The following is a 21,192-nucleotide window of genomic DNA, read 5'->3' as shown; positions in this document are numbered from 1 at the left end:
CTATTTGCGGGTTACACACATCTTTAAAGATTGAAAAATGAATAATGGGGGTGACAGTGTCACTTTAAGAGTGGATTATTGGTTTTGTCTGCCCATTCCCTGCCACAGAGGCCTGCAGATCCCTGCACTGTAAGGAGATACATACTCCTCTGGCTGTGAAGGGGCAGAACATGGCAGAAGATTGCCTTTCCAAAACTGGGGAAATAAAATGAAGGAATCTGACCTTGCCCATCTTTCAAAATAAAATATAAGAAGGGTCTTCAAAAATGCACAAACATGTGTTTCCTTTATTACCAAATAGTGCTACAATGAACAATGCAAAATTTGCTGTCTAATTCTGTGTTTGTCTCTCTCTCACTCTTTTTTTCTTAAATTTTGAAACCGAGTGGTAAACTTTGTCAGTATTCTGTTCTTAAGTGTGTGTCTGTATACAGACCTGTGTGTGTCTGTATACAGACCTGTGTCTGTCTGCTGGCATAAAATGATAACAAAACAAAAGAGGAAAAAGGAAAAAAAATCAGACCCTGCTCAAACTAAAGAAACAAATAACAATTCTAGTTGTTGGGCAGCACATAATTAGTAAGGCAGGACCTCAAGTGATGATTCCTTTGCATGAGACAATTGCCAGATCCTCAAGGAATTAAAACCAGGATGTCTGAGCCACATCAGTTCTGCAGTTATGTTGAGTATTGTGCTGAGACAGCCATACCCCATGAACATCACATGATGCAGGGAATGTTACTTCAACTGCTACAGTCAAATTCAAAATCAAAACAGCGGTGGGGGTAGAGGTTCCGGGAATGTTACTCCAACTGCTACAGTCAAAGTCAAATTCAAAATCAAAACAGCAGTGGGGGGAGAGGTGCAGAGAATGTTACTCCAACTGCTACAGTCAAAGTCAAATTCAAAATCAAAACAGCTGTGGGGGGAGAGGTGCAGGGAATGTTACTCCAACTGCTACAGTCAAATTCTGCAGAGGAGCGGGACTGGTTGCCGGAGGCCCGCTGATCGCTTCCCCAGCAACCAGCCAGCTGTGTTATCTTTTTTTTGTGTAGCCTCGGCCAGCGCCTCACCACCCCCGGTCGATAGGCATCAGGTGTACCCTTGATTGTGACTGACAGCTGGCCTAGCAAGTTAGCTGTCAGCACCTAGGTTCGTGTTCACTATAAATCCCAGCCCCTGGCCTCACTCCAATTTTTTGGGAGGCTCACTTGCTTCCTCACTCACTTTAAATGGTTCTCAGTGTACTCACTGCCATGCTGTGTCTGGCCTAATTTTTGGGAGGCTCACTGGCTACCGCTTCTATCTTGGTCACTCTGTCCTCACCCCCATGCTGTGTCAGGCTAAATTTTGGGGTGGTTCATATGCCACCTCTGTTTTTAATGTTCCCTGTATATTCACAGCCATGCTGTGTTAGGCAACGTTTTTAGGTGGTTCATCATATGCTACCTCTGTTTTAATGGTTCCCTGTGTTCTCATTGCCATGCTGTATCAGGCTGAGTTTTTGGGTGGTTCATATGCCTACCTCTGTTTTAACCAGGCTGTTGCTCAGAATTTGGCATAATGGTTCGTTACTCGAAACGAGCACTTGAGTATTGGGAGATATTCATCTCGAGTAACGAGCACCCGAGCATTTTAGTGCTCGCTCATCACTAGAAATGACCAATCAGGGAGAAGCACTGCATGATGGGAAATGTAGTTTACATTTGTACATTTGTTACATTTTCAGTCATAATAAAATGTATAATAAATAAGGAGTTATTTAAAGGAGATTTCCGACGGGGATTAGGGACAGGAAAGCGGGGAGCAATATGCAAGGTTGCAAAAGTAGAGTCTCCAACTGGAGACACAGGTAAAGCAAGGGTTTAAATAATGAAAGGCTGCAGCCAATCAAGGGTGCACCGGCCCGTTAAATCTAAGTGAGTCACCCTGCAGGGTTGGCAAGATGGCTGCAGCTGTGACAGATGTGGTGAAAGCAGGGGCGTAACTAGAAGTCACTGGGCCCCATAGCAAACTTTTTATTGGCCCCCCCGCTGCACCTTCAGGTTCCCAGGCCATCCACTATCCACTGCTGTCAGTTTTTCCACAACATCCGCTGACATGCTGCTCCCACTGAAAATGGTCAGTCAGCATAGACAGTATAGAGTCAGTCTATGCTGACTGGTCATTTCCTATAGGCGCAGCATGTCAGCGGATGTTGTGGAAATGCTGACAGCAGTGGATAGCGGATGACCCGGGAACCGGAAGGAGTCTCAGGTGCACAGTTTACATGTGCACATTACATATACACATTAACAGTTCTAACACACACACCCATACAAACAAATCGGCACATGACATAAATACACACTTATGTACACATACAGTAAAGACAAATGACATATATACATACATATGCACATATACAGTAAATACACATTACATAGATACACACATATGTACATATACAAACACATGACATACATACATACATATGCACATATACAGACATGACATAGATACACACATGTGCATATAGAGACACATGACATAGATACATACATATGCACATATACAGACATGACATACATACACACATATGTGCATATACAGTAAAGAAAAATGACATAGATACACACATACGTTCTATTTCCCTGTTAGACCCTCTGATGTGTCTTTCATGTTTACAGCTGGTTGTCTAGGTTCCCGACCACCTGTCTGTGTTATCAGCAGTGGTCGAGCTGGTGACATCACTCCCGCACTGCTCTGAAGGGGTGGTCGGATTTGGGTCACACTGCTGCTGCTGAAATTACCACACCAATAACTTTGCCATAGCTGAACGTAATTGATCAGCTATAGAGATGAGCGAACCTCGAGCATGCTCGAGTCGATCCGAACCCGAACTTTCGGCATTTGATTAGCGGTGGCTGCCCTAATATAAAGCCATAAGGCTATGTGGAAAACATGGATATAGTCCTAAGGTTATGTGGAAAACATGGATATAGTCCTAAGGCTATGTGGAAAACATAGATATAGTCATTGGCTGTATCCATGTTTTCCAGACAACCTTAGAGCTTTATCCAAGTTCAGCAGCCCCAGCTAATCAAATACCGAACGTTCGGGTTTGGATCGACTCGAACCCGAACCCGGTTCGCTCATCTCTAATCAGCTATAAAACAAAAGAGTATATGACATACACAGCTCTGCTACATGGTTTCTACATAGTTTTCTAATTTACACATACTGCTCTACTATATCAAAGTAACTCACAAAATGAAAATACTTTTTAACGCATATAGGCGCATGTCGAAGGCAGATGACATATACAGCTCTGCTACCTCATAGTCATACCTGGCATCAGGAATGTAATTTAAGGTGTTTTTATCCTCTAACTGACAAAACAAAGAGGGACAGCTGTCACACAGACATAACAGAGCAGCATTTTGACAGGTGTCACACTGACATTTACATCTCTGACTTGAATGACATAGACATGAACTATTCAGGTACATTATGGTTTCTTATTTGCCTCCCTGCCGCGCTCTATCACTGACAATAACACTTATTATGTTGTCTTAGCAAAGCTTGTTTAGTGGCCAAAGTTATATGCAAATTACACATACAGCTCTGCTACATCTAAGTCATAAGGGGGCTTCCTTCTTGTGTATTAGGGATTTTTTTTTTTATGAAATGACACAATAAATATCAGTGTAGATAGGCACGTCAGACTTTTACATAGCGGAGCTGAATATGGAAAACTAAAAATATCACTCTGTGTCTTCTAAGTCATAGCCGCCCATCATTACTTTTACAAATCTTCGCATGGATTCTAGTTACATCGTCCAGTTACATCTGGGTTTGGGGGGGCGCAGCATGGGAAGGAGCCAGCGGTTGTGCGGTGGACTGTCAGCTGCAACCCTTCCTCACGCACACAAAGCTGACAGTCTACTGTTGACAGTCTCTACCTCCCATGCCCCCTAACTACCCCCCTAGTCAGATAGAGACAGACTCCCTCAGCTTCCAACTATGTTCCCCCTTTGCTGCCCTCTATCTCCTCTCTCCCCCTGCATAGTTCCCCCCCCCATCCCTGCAGCTTGATAGACATTGGTAGTGGTTGAGTGCATGTAAAGCACCAGTCACTGCCAATGTTTATTAGTGTCCTTGGTCAATAGTAGGGATGGTCCGAACCCTCCGAGGTTCGGGTTCGTATGAACCCGAACGCTCGGCATCAGATTCCCGCTGTCTGCCCCAGGCCCATTTCTGCCATGAGGCAGACTGAGGCTTCAGCCTCAGGCGGCAGCTCCTGTGTTCCTGCAGGGGCCGGCACAATCTTCTCTGCCACTGTCATTTTAGTGAAGTTTAACTTCACTAAAATGACAGCAGTCCCGACCCCTATCAGTGCTGAGTGCCTGGCCGCCCCCTGCCGCCCTCCCCAGGAACTGCCGGGATATGTACAGACTGGGGCATAGTGCTGGAGGTGGTGGTATATAGCAGCACATGTGATATATACTGTATATGTACAGACTGGGGCATAGTGCTGGAGGTGGTGGTATATAGCAGCACATGTGATATATTCTGTATATGTACAGACTGGGGCATAGTGCTGGAGGTGGTGGTATATAGCAGCACATGTGATATATACTGTGTGACGTCACCTGGCAGTCTTCCTGAGGATTGGGTAGGAGCATGAACGGCCGGCCACAGCGGCTCCACATGCTGATCCCTCCTCCTCCCCAGTACTAGTGAGTATAACAACGAGGGAAAGGGGGGAGGCTGGTGGCTGAGGGTCGTGATTGTTTGTAAGGAGGAAGGGGCAGGGTCTGGAGGGGGGGGGGGTGTCCCGACAATTGGGGGTGTCCCGACAATTGGGGGTGGGGGAGCAGGTCTCAGACCCAGGAGGGAGCCATGTGCCAGGTCTGTAGCTCTGGGATTACAACTGTGTGGTGCTCTGTGTGGATGTGTGAGCTACAGGCAGTGCAGTGTGCTTATAGGAGAGTGTGCACACTGAAGAAAGCACATAATCCGTCTTTGTGACAACAGACTGATAACAGCAGCAAACACAAGACTCGGCTCCTCCAGCAAGTTGTATCCTGTCAGTGTGAGCTCCCCCTCCTCCTGCCTGTGCTGGACTCCAGCCCCTTCATTACTATAGTGTACAGACTGGGGTATAGTGCTGGAGGTGGTGGTATATAGCAGCACATGTGATATATACTGTATATGTACAGACTGGGGCATAGTGCTGGAGGTGGTGGTATATAGCAGCACATGTGATATATACTGTATATGTACACTGGTGCATAGTGCTGGAGGTGGTGGTATATAGCAGCACATGTGATATATACTGTATATGTACACTGGGGCATAGTGCTGGAGGTGGTGGTATATAGCAGCACATGTGATATATACTGTATATGTACACTGGAGCATAGTGCTGGAGGTGGTGGTATATAGCAGCACATGTGATATATACCGTATATGTACACTGGAGAATAGTGCTGGAGGAGGTGGTATATAGCAGCACATGTGATATACTGTATACTGTATATGTACTCTGGGGCATAGTGCTGGAGGTGGTGGTATATACTGTATATGTACACTGGGGCATAGTGCTGGAGGTGGTGGTATATAGCAGCACATGTGATATATACTGTATATGTACACTGGGGCATAGTGCTGGAGGTGGTGGTATATACTGTATATGTACACTGGGGCATAGTGCTGGAGGAGGTGGTATATAGCAGCACATGTGATATATACTGTATATGTACACTGGGGCATAGTGCTGGAGGTGGTGGTATATACTGTATATGTACACTGGGCATAGTGCTGGAGGTGGTGGTATATACTGTATATGTACACTGGGGCATAGTGCTGGAGGTGGTGGTATATAGCAGCACATGTGATATATACTGTATATGTACAGACTGGGGCATAGTGCTGGAGGTGGTGGAATATAGCAGCACATGTGATATACACTGTATATGTACAGACTGGGGCATAGTGCTGGAGGTGGTGGTATATAGCAGCACATGTGATATATACTGTATATGTACAGACTGGGGCATAGTGCTGGAGGTGGTGGTATATAGCAGCACATGTGATATATACTGTATATGTACAGACTGGGGCATAGTGCTGGAGGTGGTGGTATATAGCAGCACATGTGATATATACTGTATATGTACAGACTGGGGCATAGTGCTGGAGGTGGTGGTATATAGCAGCACATGTGATATATACTGTATATGTACACTGGGGCATAGTGCTGGAGGTGGTGGTATATAGCAGCACATGTGATATATACTGTATATGTACAGACTGGGGCATAGTGCTGGAGGTGGTGGTATATAGGAGCACATGTGATATATACTGTATATGTACAGACTGGGGCACAGTGCTGGAGGTGGTGGTATATAGCAGCACATGTGATATATACTGTATATGTACAGACTGGGGCATAGTGCTGAAGGTGGTGGTATATAGCAGCACATGTGATATATACTGTATATGTACACTGGGGCATAGTGCTGGAGGTGGCGGTATAGAGCAGCACATGTGATATATACTGTATATGTACAGACTGGGGCATAGTGCTGGAGGTGGTGGTATATACTGTATATGTACACTGGGGCATAGTGCTGGAGGTGGTGGTATATAGCAGCACATGTGATATATACTGTATATGTACACTGGGGCATAGTGCTGGAGGTGGTGGTATATACTGTATATGTACACTGGGGCATAGTGCTGGAGGAGGTGGTATATAGCAGCACATGTGATATATACTGTATATGTACACTGGGCATAGTGCTGGAGGTGGTGGTATATACTGTATATGCACACTGGGGCATAGTGCTGGAGGTGGTGGTATATAGCAGCACATGTGATATATACTGTATATGTACAGACTGGGGCATAGTGCTGGAGGTGGTGGTATATAGCAGCACATGTGATATATACTGTATATGTACAGACTGGGGCATAGTGCTGGAGGTGGTGGTATATAGCAGCACATGTGATATATACTGTATATGTACACTGGTGCATAGTGCGGGAGGTGGTGGTATATAGCAGCACATGTGATATATACTGTATATGTACAGACTGGGGCATAGTGCTGGAGGTGGTGGTATATAGCAGCACATGTGATATATACTGTATATGTACAGACTGGGGCATAGTGCTGGAGGTGGTGGTATATAGCAGCACATGTGATATATACTGTATATGTACAGACTGGGGCATAGTGCTGGAGGTGGTGGTATATAGCAGCACATGTGATATATACTGTATATGTACACTGGGGCATAGTGCTGGAAGTGGTGGTATATAGCAGCACATGTGATATATACTGTATATGTACACTGGGGCATAGTGCTGGAAGTGGCCCCTAGTGTACATGTATATCCACTTGTGCTGCTATATATCACCTGAGAAGCTGAGGTGTATGATGAGGTTCTGCAGCAGCTGAGGTGTGTATGATGAGGTTCTGCAGCAGCTGAGGTGTAGTGTGAGGTTCTGCAGCAGATGGGGTGTAGTATAAGGTTCTGCAGCAGCTGAGGTGTGTATGATGAGGTTCTGCAGCAGCTGGGGTGTAGTGTGAGGTTCTGCAGCAGATGGGGTGTAGTATGAGGTCCTGCAGCAGCTGAGGTGTAGTATGAGGTTCTGCAGCAGATGGGGTGTAGTATGAGGTTCTGCAGCAGATGGGGTGTAGTATGAGGTTCTGCAGCAGATTGGGATGTAGTATGATGCTCTGCAGCAGCTGAGGTGTAGTATGAGGTTCTGCAGCAGCTGAGGTGTGTATGATGAGGTTCTGCAGCAGCTGAGGTGTAGTGTGAGGTTCTGCAGCAGATGGGGTGTAGTATGAGGTTCTGCAACAGCTGAGGTGTAGCGTGATGTTCTGCAGCAGCTGAGGTGTGTGATGAGGTTCTGCAGCAGCTGAGCTGTATGACGAGGTTCTGCAGCAGCTGAGCAGTATGATGAGGTTCTGCAGCAGCTGAGCTGTATGAGGTTCTGCAGCAGCTGAGGTGTGTATGATGAGGTTCTGAAGCAGCTGAGGTGTAGTGTGAGGTTCTGCAGCAGATGGGGTGTAGTATGAGGTTCTGCAGCAGCTGAGGTGTGTATGATGAGGTTCTGCAGCAGCTGAGGTGTGTATGATGAGGTTCTGCAGCAGCTGAGGTGTAGTATGAGGTTCTGCAGCAGATGGGGTGTAGTATGAGGTCCTGCAGCAGATTGGGCTGTAGTATGAGGTTCTGCAGCAGCTGAGGTGTATTATGATGTTCTGCAGCAGATGGGGTGTATGATGAGGTTCTGCAGACCATCATAATACACAATGAGAAAATATTTAATTTACTAATAGTACACAATTGATGGGGGGGGGGGGGCTCCATTTAATTTTTTTGCCTCAGGCAGCAGAAAAGCTAGAAACGGCCCTGGTCTGCCCGCTCCGTGGAACGGGTGGATATAGCGGGAGGACTGCCTGGAAAACAGTTTTCCAGGCGGTCCTCCCGCTGGATCCGCCCGCTGCTCGGAGCGGGCAGACAGCGGGAATCATTACCGAGAGTTCGGGTTCGTACGAACCAGAACCGAACTCGGTTCGGACCATCCCTAGTCAATAGTAATTCCAAGCCCACTTTTTGTAAACTATAAAAGAAAAAATGCCAGGAGTATGCCAGGTGTTCCAGGAGTATAATGCCAGGAGGTGTTGCAGGAGTAATGTCAGGAGGTGTTACAGGATTATTGTCAGGTGGTGTTGCAGGAGTAATATCTGAAGGTGTTTGAAGGCTTTGAAGGTATATAATACTATATTTTATAATGATGTCACTTATTACTATTGTCAGGGATTAGGCAGGAAAGAAAGCCAAGCGGGTGGGTATGCCAACTGACCAATCAGGGAGAGGCACTGCATGATGGGAAATGTAGTTTCCTGGCCGGTAACTCAGGAACAGTGTCAGCTAGAAAGAAGAGAGATGGCTTAAAATTCTCAGGGGTACTTGTTAAGACCAACTAGTTTGGGAGCATTTCATTTTTTAGCTCTTTGGTGCAATACCCATTCAAGTGCATCATGTCGCATGTTCAGCCATAATAAAATGTCTAATAAATGGGGTGGGGTGGGGGAGGGGATAAAAAATCATTATGGGCGGTAGGTAAGGGGGGAAATAAAAGATAATGTGCTTACTTCTCCCAGTGCCCATGCTGTGCCGCATCATGGAGCTCCCTGACCCTGGCGGCTGTAATCCTCTCCTGGGTTCCAGGTACGTCATAATTTGGGTTCGACATAACAGACGGGAAGGATTTAGCCATCTCAGTCAATCAGTGACTAAGTTACTACTGCCGCAGGGCATCCCTCAGCTAAGTTGTGATGTAGCCGGCAGGGAGCTCAGAAGACAGCTGGTGGATCCAGGAGCGGGACCTGGGTCTGCACTGGCATGGGGACAGGTGACTATAACTCCTTTTTTATTTCCCCCCCACCCCCCACCCCGTAATGATTTTTAAGCTCCGCAATCCACCCACCCCCCGGACTTATTTATAATGTCAAATAACCTAGGAATATTCCGAAAATGTGGGGATTTTACCTGTTTTAGAGGTCCTTGACGCATGTTTAGGAAATCACATAAATTCAGGAAAGTCCTTTAATCCCGAATGAAATTCTAAATATATTTTATCATGTGCTACTTGAGAACTACTGACTGTCACAATCCAGCACTAATGATTATACCTTAAGGAGCTTTACTGCGAGTCCGGCCAGGCTCAAGGAGTATTGTCTCATGGTGTCTTGTACTCCCTCACAATCCAGGAAGATGAGCTCATTCCCAAATACCTTCAGGCTTAGCCCACATCTTAGCTCTTTCTTGTCAGTCATTCCTTGGGTAAACTTCCAGACAAAAAAGGAAAATTATGTTATTAACATTTGTCAGAGTAACCGATAATGTATAAAATAATCTTCTCGACAGAACTACTGTATATTAGGTGGCAAAAGATAAAGTGGTTTAGTGGTCCTAGGGTATAGACGAGACGGGAAGGAGAAGATTGGGGTACTGGACATAGCTGAGGTGAGGCAGCAGTGGGGGACTGGGGCTAGGTAAGTATGCACACCCCACTCACGACCCCACATCTCTTACACATTATCTATATAACGAGGCCAGTTGAAGCACGTAAAGCGTGAAACGGCCGTAGCCTCAGTGGAACACACTCAGAATGTTATTGCCTTGCCTGTGAGCTGATGTACAGCGTATACCCTGAATAAATCGCACTGGTTGGTGAGTCGCCGCTTCCTGCTTTGTTCCTTCATTGTATATTATCTATATAACAGATTACCTGTTGGACGCTACCAGTTTCCAGCTCCCTGATGCAAAAGCAGCCTTTCAACCCCATATGGTTATACCCCTGACTATAGGCAGTATAGTTGTCTAAAAAAGGTTGTGTAAATTCTGATGAAATTGGAAATTTTTGAAACACGTATTTACAACCTCCCTGCCGACCCATTCACTCCATTACCTATATAGAGCACAACATATAATTATTTCATGGATAGAGTCCACATAAAGAATCTGTACATAAATGCAATACGCATACAAACAAGGTTCTGGAGGGCATTCTGCTACTTCAAATGAGAAGAAAATCAGACGACCGGCACATTACATTGAACCCATTTTTGGCACATGGTGTTAGTTGTTGCGTATGGACTTTGTGTAGTTTTGTTAAAACTAGAATAAATATCATGGCCTCTGTATGTTCTTTATATGGCACCTGGGATCTCATTTATAGCATATATATAAATGAATTTCAGCAGCAAAAAATAAACGGGTGCTCGAACTTCAAAGCGCTGGCCATACGCTGGATGCAAAGCTTTAGCTGGAGATAAAGATGTGGAAGTCTGCACTCCTGGACGTAAACGATCAAAATTTTATTTTTATTCATGCATATTAAAAACTGGTAGGGTGCATGGCAGGACCTACGCTTTTCGCGCAACTGCGCTTAATCATGGTCTCAGATACGCGTAGGTCCTCCATGCACACTACCAGTTTTTAAAATGCACGAATAAAAGTTAAATTTTAATTGTTTACGTCCAGGAGTGCCAACTTCCACATCTTCATCTCCAGCTAAAGATCTCATTTATAGATGGTCACAATAGTTATATTTAACACGTTCAGAGTTCATTTGCAGCTGCATCAAGTTGAAGTGACAACCCCTGGGACTAAGCCATGTGATGCACAATGGTGGGCTTGTGGCATCTGCCCCTCTATACAGACACGGGTGAAAGGTCTGTTTGGCTTGGATTAGGATGTAATACTTCATTACCTTCTGCTGTAGTTCATTGAGTTTGTTGTACTTTCCACTTGGACAGCTGTGCTTGGATTTCTTGACTTTCTGCTGATCAGCCTTTTTCTCCGGCAGTTCTCCGGGGTTGTACCTCTTAGATGTAGGCTTCTTACCAGTGGGTGATGTTACTGTCTCCATGGGGGGCTCAGAGATGTGCTGCTTGTCTTCCTCATCTTTCCCCACAAGAATTTCATTTAATGTTGAAGAATGGTGACCCAACATTGACTTGAGAAGGTCTTCTGCATTTTCTAAGCGGATTCCAAACTAGAATAGAATATTAAAGTAATCATGGCCGCCACTAATGTATGACGGCTCATTTATGACAATAACAGGAGACCAAACTGTTAATAGCTGTAATAACATCTTCTCCAGCCACCGGAGAAGCCAACACTTCCACATCAAAATTTGCATCAGAAAACCTGCATCAAACTGTATTACTTGTGATGTGGATTTAGTGGGGATTTTTTACTGCAGACCTTGGTGCACTGGCCGCCGCTCCTATTACATGGAGCAATGTACAGCAGACCTTGGTGCATTGGCTGCCGCTCCTATGACATGGAGGGATGTGCAGCAGACCATCGCTATGGTTATTATTTTCATAGAACATGCTGAAAGACAACGATCAGCCAACATTGGCTGATCATTGCCTTTTAACACAAGCTATTACACAAAACGATTATTGGCTAGAACAGCCGGTAATCGACCAAGTAAAAAAGATCATTGGCCAGTAATCATTTGGTGTAAAGGGTACTTATTTGTTAAAGGGGTTAGCCACTGAAAATATTTTTCTTTTAAATAAACTGGTTTCAGAAAATTATATAAATTTGTAATTTACTTCTATTTAAAAATCTTAAGTTTTCCAGTACTTATCAGCTGCTTTATGTCCTGAAGAAAATGTTATTTTCTTTTCAGCCTGACACAGTGCTCTCTGCTGCCACCTCGGTCTGAGACAGGAACTGTCCAGAGCAGTAGCAAATCCTCTCCTGCTCTGGACAGTTCCTGTCTCTGCCAGAGATATCAGCAGAGAGCACTGTGTCATACTGAAAAGAAAACACCACTTCCTGCAGGACATACAGCAGCTGATAAATATGGGAAGACTGGAGATTTTTTTAATAGAAGTAAATTAAAAATCTATAAAACTTTCTGACACCAGATGATTGGTAAGAAAAAGATTTTCTCTGGATAACCCCTTTAATAAGATTTTTAGAGACCCTGATTTTTAGAACTTTTATACAATGATAATTTGAGTATATACAGATGGAGCAGAGCTAACAGTCAAACTAAGCTAAGAGTTGTGACATGTTAACTAAATGCGTTAGTCTAAATGTTAACATTGCTACATCTGTATGTAATTTTGTGTCTGTGGCAAGCTGGGGACAATCACCCATGAAATGGCTAGTATTAGTGGTAATTACTTAGTTCTATCATCTCTTCCAAAAAAAGATTGCCTGTAAAATTTTTTATAAATTAGATTTTTTTTCTAAAATTTGTCTATGCAAATGTTGCTTTTCTCTCAAAATTACATAAGACAAACTTGTAAAGGCATGAGCATATTTAAAGGGGTACTCAAGGGAAAAAAAGGTTTTTAAATCAAGTGGTGTCAAAAAGTTATACAGATCTGTAAATTACTTTACGTCTTCCAGTACTTGTCAGCTGCTGTATGTCCTGCAGGAAGTGGTGTACTACTCTGTGCTGCCACCTCTGTCCATGACAGGAACTGTCCAGAGCAGGACAAATCCCTATATAAAACTTTTGCTCTGGACACTTCCTGTCATGGACAGAGGTGGAAGCAGAGAGCACTGTGTCAGAATAGAAATAATACACCACTTCCTGCAGGACATACAGCAGTTGACAAGTACTGGACGACTTTTCATTGAGCCAGTGGGCAGAAGCCATAGACACTTTTTTCCAGTATAATCCTAAAAGAAAACAGAAAAACAAGGAGGCTTCCTAGAGCTATACTACACCGTATCAGTCCAAACACACTCATCCTAATTCACAGAAAAGAAGGTCACTAACCTTTTAGAGTTGTAATATATATAGATAAGCTGGACGAGCAAGGACTCTTCACCATGGGCCCAGTGGTGTGCAAACTCCCTTATATCTGACAATGACATGTCAGTCACAAGTCACATGACAATACAGTGAAATTCCCATAGGCCTTGTATTAAATGTAATGCCATCTTTACAGGGACCTTCACCAGGCATCCTTCTATGTAATGCAGTGCCTTTCAGGCCATCTACAGGGCAGCCATCAGGCATGATGAAGGTCTCTAAGATGGATCAAAATGTGTTGCTCTTAGTAATAGGAATTTGGAAATTTCGTTCTGTTTTCATGTGAAGTGGGACTGGCGCGTCATTGTCAGATATGGAGGAGTTTGTATACCGCTGCGCCCATGGTGGAGGTCCTGATCGTCCAGGTACAGCCCTATCTGGAGTTTGGCTCTTGTTATTCAAAGCTGTAACTCACCTCCATTATATTGACTGCCCGCCCCAATGTATGTATCGTAAGGTTGGCCATTGCAGAACGTGGAATGAAGGAGGATGGTGTAAAAATCAATGCAGCCTCCATATTAGCAGCAACAGATTCTGGAAAGATTTTTTTTTTTAAATATCAGGAACAAAAGGTTTTCATAAAGAAACGCAAGTCAAAATGACCAGAAACATGCAAATAACTAACAATGCAATTGTGATATATGGATTAATATTATTACTAATCAACACCATATTGATTAATCTGAAGAGATGGATCTTCCTAAAGCCAGCCATACTGGGAAGAGTAGTCATAGCTATCATGCTAAATATGTAGTCTCCCCTCCCCTAATATTATGACTTTTCTTTAGGACCAGATTTGCAGGTTAAGGGGGAGATTTATCAAACAGGAGTAAAGTAGAATTGTCTTAGTTGCCCCTAGCAACCAATCAGATTCCACTTGTCATTCCTCACAGATTCTTTGAAAAATGAAAGGGGGAATCTGATTGGTTGCTAGGGGCAACTAAGACAATTCTACTTTACACCTGTTTGATAAATCTGAAGTTTTAATACAATTTTTGCCCAAAGCCTAGTGTGAATTAGAAAGTCTAAAACCAAGACTAAACTTCAATTTTGCATAATTTCTCTTCGGTGTTGTGGAATTAGACCAAAAAGTTGCATGCAGTGTTTTTGGATTTGGTAAGATGGCAGATGTTCCTAGGTCAAGTAATGTGTTCTATTTCAATTATAGAGAACAGGAGAGCAATGTATCCAGCTTGTTGTATCTGACATTCCACCTAGGGTGGTTTTGTATATCAGGGCATAAATAAACCCCTTTTACTCCTTCTCTCTTCTGTGTTTGGCACAAATATTTGAGTTAAAGGGGTTATCCAGCGCTACAAAAACATGGCCACTTTTCCCCCTCTCTTGTTTACAGTTCAGGTGTTGTTTGCAATTAAGCTCCATTTACTTCAATGGAACTGAGTTTGAAACCCCATCCAACCTGGAGACAAGAGAGGGGAAAAGTGGACTGGATAGCACTGGATAACCCCCTTAACGACCCATGACGTATCTGGTGCCGCTCCCGGATGATATCTGCAGCCGGGGAGCACCTCTATTAGCCGACACGGGTCCCGTTGCCGCGCCGGTTAATTAAGCACTTCAATGCAGCTGTCAAACCTGACAGCTGCATTGAAGTGCTTCAGACCTCACGTCCCTGGTGTCTAGTGGAACAGATCTCCCCCCCCCCCACGCGATGCGATCGTGGTGTCGCATTGACGCTGATCCCGGCTCGGCAATAGATTGCTGTGTCCTGCAGCAGGCCAAAGCAATCTATGACCGATCTAATCGATCTTTGCCGTGTATATACACAGCATTGATCTCTATGAGAGATCATTGCTGTGTATATATAAGTCCCCCAGAGGGACTTCTAGTTCATGTGAAAAAAAAAAAGTAAAAAAGTGTTTTTATTAATAAAAAAAATCCCCTCCCCTATTAAAAGTCCAAATCACCCCCCTTTTCCCATTTTACAAATATAAGTTAATAAATAAACAAATAAATAAACATATTTGGTATCGCCAAGTCTGGGAATGGAGCAATTTTGAGGAACATATATTTGTTAACAATAGTTTGAATTTTTTAAAAGCCATCAGATAATATAAAAGTTATACATGTTACATATCGTTGTAATCGTAACGAATTGAGGAACATGCATAACAAGTCAGTTTTACCATAGGGTGACGGCGTAAATGCAAAACTTCCTGAAATCAAAACAAATTCCTTTTTTTTTTTTTTAAATTGACAGCACAAATGATTTTTTTCCGGTTTCGCAGCATATGTTATGGAAAAATAATGCCTGTCATTGGAAAGTACAATTGGTTTCACAAAAAATAAGCGCTCATATAAGTCTCTAGGTGAAAAAATGCAAGCGCTATGAACATAAAATGGAAAAAGCAAAAGCGCAAAGACGAAAATTGGCTTTGACCTTAAGGGGTTTAAGAATACCTGTAGCCAATCCCCAAAAAATGAGATGTTACTTGTTGGGTGTCCTGATTACATGCCTTTTTACATTTTCTTCATGTGCCCTTTCTTTTCTAAGATTTACAGTTTGGGGTTAGAGACCTGAGAGTTTTACTAACAATTCAGTTAGGGCCCTATTACACAGGACAATTATCGTGCATAAAATCGTTATATATCATTTGAATTTAAACTATAATCGTCCTGTGTAATTGCAGGCAACAATCAAAAAATTGTTTATATGTCGTTGATTGTTAGATCTGGCCCTAAAATCATTGTTAATCGTTCGCAAATCGTTTGCTGTAATTCCACTTTTGTTCACTGTAGTTCTGCATTTTTTCATTAATCGTTTAGTGTAATTGCACATCGTTCCTTCTTTTGCCGGGATCAAAAGGAGTAAACGATCGCAGTAACGATCGTTACTAACGACTATCGTTCTGTGTAATATGATGTACGATTTCAGGTTACGATAAACGATCTCGTTTTAGAACGTTTATCATTAATCGTTAAAAATCGCTTCGTCTAATAGGACCCTTAGTCAGATGGGCGTGAACTTAGTTTTAGGATAGGACATCAGGTGATGGGTGTGTTTATACATCCGGGGGGGGGGAGGGGGTTATTCGGTATACATGACCCTCACTGTAAAACACCCCCTGAATGTATAATCACACCCATCAACTTATATTCACTTCCATTATAAGAATTAAGGCTACGACCATCCATTAACCATTACCGAAATTATCAGAAAAACTATACACCCACGTATCTCAGGAACAGGTCCCCTTGAAAAACTGTATGTGTGAATTCAGCCAAATGAAGACATGCAGTTTAATAGCATATTAAATATCAAAAAATATCTATACCACTTGGAACTCTTTATATCTCATAACTATATATCCAAATTTATGGCAGTAATGTAATGAAACAAGACTCCTGGAGCCAATGCCTTTATGGGCCACTTTGCCAGAAGGATATGGTGGGTATTAGTCTTGTACCTGAATGCACTGTAGCATCTGAATACGTGGAGTATTTCCATGATTCACCCTCAAAATCCTTGGCGAGAATATCGTCGGGGAGAATCTCAGAAATGACTTGTTTTAGTGGATCATCAGATTCTAGAAGTTGTGACAGGTGACTCCATACGAAAGACCCCACTGAAATGACAGACACAGATTATAAATGGTCGTAAAACCTGCACAATCTGGGGTTATCTACAGTCAAATGTGAAGTCCCAGGTTTGGAGCTTTAAATTCTCCGCCCTGTCCTCACATTAACTGCTTTAATAAAACTCAATTAAGATGTAATAATAGAGGCTGTTTTCAGAATGATCAGAAAATGCAAATCCTAATAGGACGCTCTCTTGCAGACATAAATTTCCCAGCCATTTCATTTCCATCTTGAAAGTCTGTCTTGTGTGAATAAATCAATTCACTAATGAAGTCGTTTAACGTCCTCTCCTGTTTCTGGAGGCCAAAAGGGACGTGACAGGCTGCCAAGGCTTCTCTTTAGGATGCAGGAATTTGTGTCCTTTTATTCCTCGGAAAGACGATTTATTTTAGGAATTGATAACAAGATTAGTTCAGTGTACATCAGGAGATGGATGACATCCACTAAGTAGTCTTCATCTTTACAAGAAAAGTAAACTGAGCTGTGATTGGCTGTTACAGGCAGCACGCCAGCTTCTCCCATACATAACTATGATGATACAAAACTTTGCTTTGATTGTACACTGTATCTGTTATCTTTAAAGTTGAGCCCCACAATAAGGCTCTGATTCTCTCTGCCGTTTAGCATCATTTACTTGTGTTACTGCATCATTCTTGTGAATACGCTGCAGTACTGCAATGACACTCCAACATTTGTGAACACAGCCCTAATTTCAATGCACACCTCTGCACAATCAGTGAAATCAGTGCAACAGCTGCTTCTAGCTGGCCAGAGATGGTGAATTGGGGGATCCAGCCGAACCTCCTGTGACATCACACCCTGCCCCCTGTCTGCATCATCAGCCTGATTTCAGCAAACACACAATGTGAGACAGAGGCACGGAAGATTTGTCTCCTAAGGGGGGATAGCAGAAGGAGCAGGAGACAATGTGGATTTGCACAGGGGCCATTTTTTCACTTCCTGGATTTTTTATCAGCTACCAGTGTGGCAGAACCGTACAGATATGGTAATACATTATATAGACACATATATTTAACTATTAATGTACTTTTAATAGAAAACAAGTTTTTCTTATGCGGAGTTACCCTTTAACTGCCAAATCCAGTTTTTATATGTTGCTGACCTTTTATAAAACATAATAAACATCTTATCCTTACCTATCGGCATAGACAGCCTGGTCAGCCAATCACTGGCTGCAGTGCTGTCCCATCTCAGTCAGTGATTGGCTGAGCGGGCTGTTACTGCTGAGACGAGTTTATCTTGGAAGTGGTGATGGTAAGCAGAGGTCCTGAAGATGCGAAAATGGAAAGGTAAGAATAAGATGTGTGTTAGGTTTTACATAGGGGAAGCAATAAGTGCCAGATAACTCCTTTAATTAAGACTGGCTGGTTAGTGGAGAAAATGGGCATTGTTCTCTAGTAAGATACAGTATCTTATCTCAAAACTTGTCAAATTTGCTTGTACTATTTATTTATGCAAAGTACAGGATGTCTCATGACCCCCTTTTATTTCAGAAACTAAAAGGAAAATGACATATCTGAATACCCAAGCAAGTAATGGTGAGTGGGCCTATCTTTTAGGCTATGTAGGTTACATGGCTGCCATCTTGAAAGGCGCCATATTGGATCAAGGGCAAGTGGCAATTTTTCTTTTTCCAATGCGAAGAATGCCATGTGGCATATCACAGAAGAAATTGATTGCCGATGGCCTATTTTCCAGTTCAGTCTTATAATTCTAATAAGCTATACCACCATGTTACTGCAGACGACCTGCAGTCTGCTTCTTAGACAAACAAAAAACTATATTACTTAGATGTGCTGCAGTGAACAAAGAGTCACTCTGCGGAGAGCTGGCTGTGAGGAGAGCGACTGAGCATGTGTGTCCGCCAGCACTTAGCTTACTAGGTAGACATGCTTATTGCTATACACTCTAAACACCAGTTGGTACCATATTACACAATTAAATAGTAAACCTGTACAAGTAAAACTGAGAAAAAACCCACAAAAGTGGAAGGTAACCATGAAAAAGAACATGAGAAAAATATACATATTACTTATTATTTTAGGGGTGTGTACATTTTATCCAAATCCTACCTGTGGTGATAACAGAGACTCCGGAGACATGTGGCAGACAGTCTCAGTGGCCACAGTAAAACTGTATAATTTCAGAAGTTTTTTTTTTTTTTTTATGGTTAGTGACATGGAAAAATTAGAAAAATAAAAAATAAAAAAAGAATCATGTAAAAGAAGCAGTTCACAAAAATTTTTTATTCCCCCCCTGCTGCCCGCTGCCGCATATATTAACCAGCAGTGACGGGTGCTCTGCGGCCTAGCTTTGTTCCGGTCGTGTGGCGCCGTTTGAATCCAGTGCGCATTCACAGCTCCCGCTCCTGTGACCCCTCTTCTGTCTCCTGTTGATTGAAGCCCGGAAGTCACGCTCTCCCATAGAGAATGCATTGGAAAGTGTGAATTCCGGCCTTCAATCTACAGAAAACAAAAGAGGGGTCACAGGAGCAGGTGACGTGAACGCACGCTGGATTTGAACGGCGCCGCAGGACCTGAACGAAGCTGCGCCACAGGAGACCGATCACTGCTGGCGAGTATACGCGCCAGCGTGCAGCGAGAAAGGGGGGGGGGGTGTAATGAAAAAATTTTTTACTGCTACTTTAACCATGAAAAAAAAAAACTTGAGGTAACAACCGGTCATTCTCTGTTGACACATTGCCTTTCACTACTTATTTTTTTACGTGTACATAATTCAGCAGATATAAAAAATTAAGTAAGGACACACACTATAATATGATCTGATTTTTTACTTATATCCTTCAAATTCATAAAACAGACCCATCTCTGAACACCTAGATTAAAACTATATTTTAATATTAGGGCTTTCAAGAGTTGGCATGAAGTGAGCAATAACTTTGCCGTTCTTTATTATCAGTGTCACAGTAAATGTGAGGGATGAATATTTTTAGCCCGTACTCTCAGGCCAGAAATTGCTTCTCTCTACGCTCATAATTGGGAGATTTAAAAGCGGTGAATCACCATGATGACGCCACATTCGCTGCTCTTTACTCTCTCTCACAACATTTTGTAAATTAGCTATTTGATAAGAAAAATGACTAAAGATAGATGGAAAGATTCATCAATAGTATCACTGGACACATGAAATTATGGGTTGGTAAATAGAGATGAGCGAACCGGGTTCGGGTTCGAGTCGATCCGAACCCGAACTTTCGGCATTTGATTAGCTGGGGCTGCTGAACTTAAATAAAGCTCTAAGGTTGTCTGGGAAACATGGATACAGCCAATGACTATATCCATGATTTCCACATAGCCTTAGGGCTTTATCCAACTTCAGCATCCACCGCTAATCAAATGCTGAAAGTTCGGGTTCAGATCGACTCGAGCATGCTCGAGGTTCGCTCATCTCTATTGGTTAACATTGGGCAAATAACACCAAATTTGTCATGTCTAACATTCCTTGCAGTCGTGTACATAAAAGTCATAATGCCTGAGGGGGTTATTTTCTCTTAAGTCACAGAGGTCCTGCTGATTTACAGGTGCAAGTTCAGTGCTCAGAACCTGTATAATGTATATAACATGGTTAACAGGAACCTGGTATCATAAAGTGCTGTTTAATCCTTCAATATTGTGTTATAGTGCAAGAGAAGTCTCTGTTCTTTCTGGTTTCAGGGGTCCAGTGGGCGGTCTCAATGATTGTTAGCCTTCTCTTTTACAAGTGTGCATATAGTGATAGCTGTCAGTCACTTATTAGGACTGCCCACTGGACTTCTAAACCCAGAATGAATATGGATTGCACTTGGTAACTTAAACATTATACTAAATATTTTTCCAACAAAACTTTATATAAGCCATATAACTATATATAATATATATATAGGTTATATAGCTTTTTCAGGGTAACAGGTTCCCTTTAAAGAGAGGTATTCCAGGAAAAAATCACTGTGGATAGGGGAAAAGTAGGAGATGACGGGGGGTCCGACCCCTGACGACCCCCCCCCCCCCCACACACACACACACACACACTTATCTCCATATCGGTCCCCACCGGTACAGTGTGTGACCCGGGACTCTATTCATTCCTATGGAGCCAGGAACATTCCTATGGAGCCTCTTCCTACTCGGCTCTTTCCATCGCTTCATAGGAATGAATAGAGCCCCTGTTCAGAACAGAGCACACGGGGCCCGATACGGAGATCGTGGGGGGTACGGA

At 43.0% G+C, this 21,192-nt stretch overlaps 1 protein-coding gene across 2 annotated transcripts in view; it reads right to left on the bottom strand.

Annotated features, from left to right (window-relative positions):
* The window catches only part of LOC138801178 (uncharacterized), a 206,013-nt gene that overhangs the window by 140,866 nt on the left and 43,955 nt on the right, over nucleotides 1-21,192 (bottom strand). For both annotated transcript variants that reach the window (XM_069983727.1, XM_069983728.1), the window contains exons 14-17: nucleotides 16,785-16,943; nucleotides 13,772-13,890; nucleotides 11,281-11,565; nucleotides 9,698-9,853 (exon numbers count right to left, since the gene is read on the bottom strand). In XM_069983727.1, the coding sequence (XP_069839828.1) occupies nucleotides 9,698-9,853; nucleotides 11,281-11,565; nucleotides 13,772-13,890; nucleotides 16,785-16,943 (719 nt within the window). The remainder of the gene's footprint in view (nucleotides 1-9,697; nucleotides 9,854-11,280; nucleotides 11,566-13,771; nucleotides 13,891-16,784; nucleotides 16,944-21,192) is intronic.

Source organism: Dendropsophus ebraccatus, chromosome 9 (genome assembly GCF_027789765.1).
Source record: "Dendropsophus ebraccatus isolate aDenEbr1 chromosome 9, aDenEbr1.pat, whole genome shotgun sequence".
NCBI lineage: Eukaryota > Metazoa > Chordata > Amphibia > Anura > Hylidae > Dendropsophus > Dendropsophus ebraccatus.
Note: the sequence above shows the minus strand (reverse complement) of the source record. Positions and strands in the feature narration are given on the sequence as shown.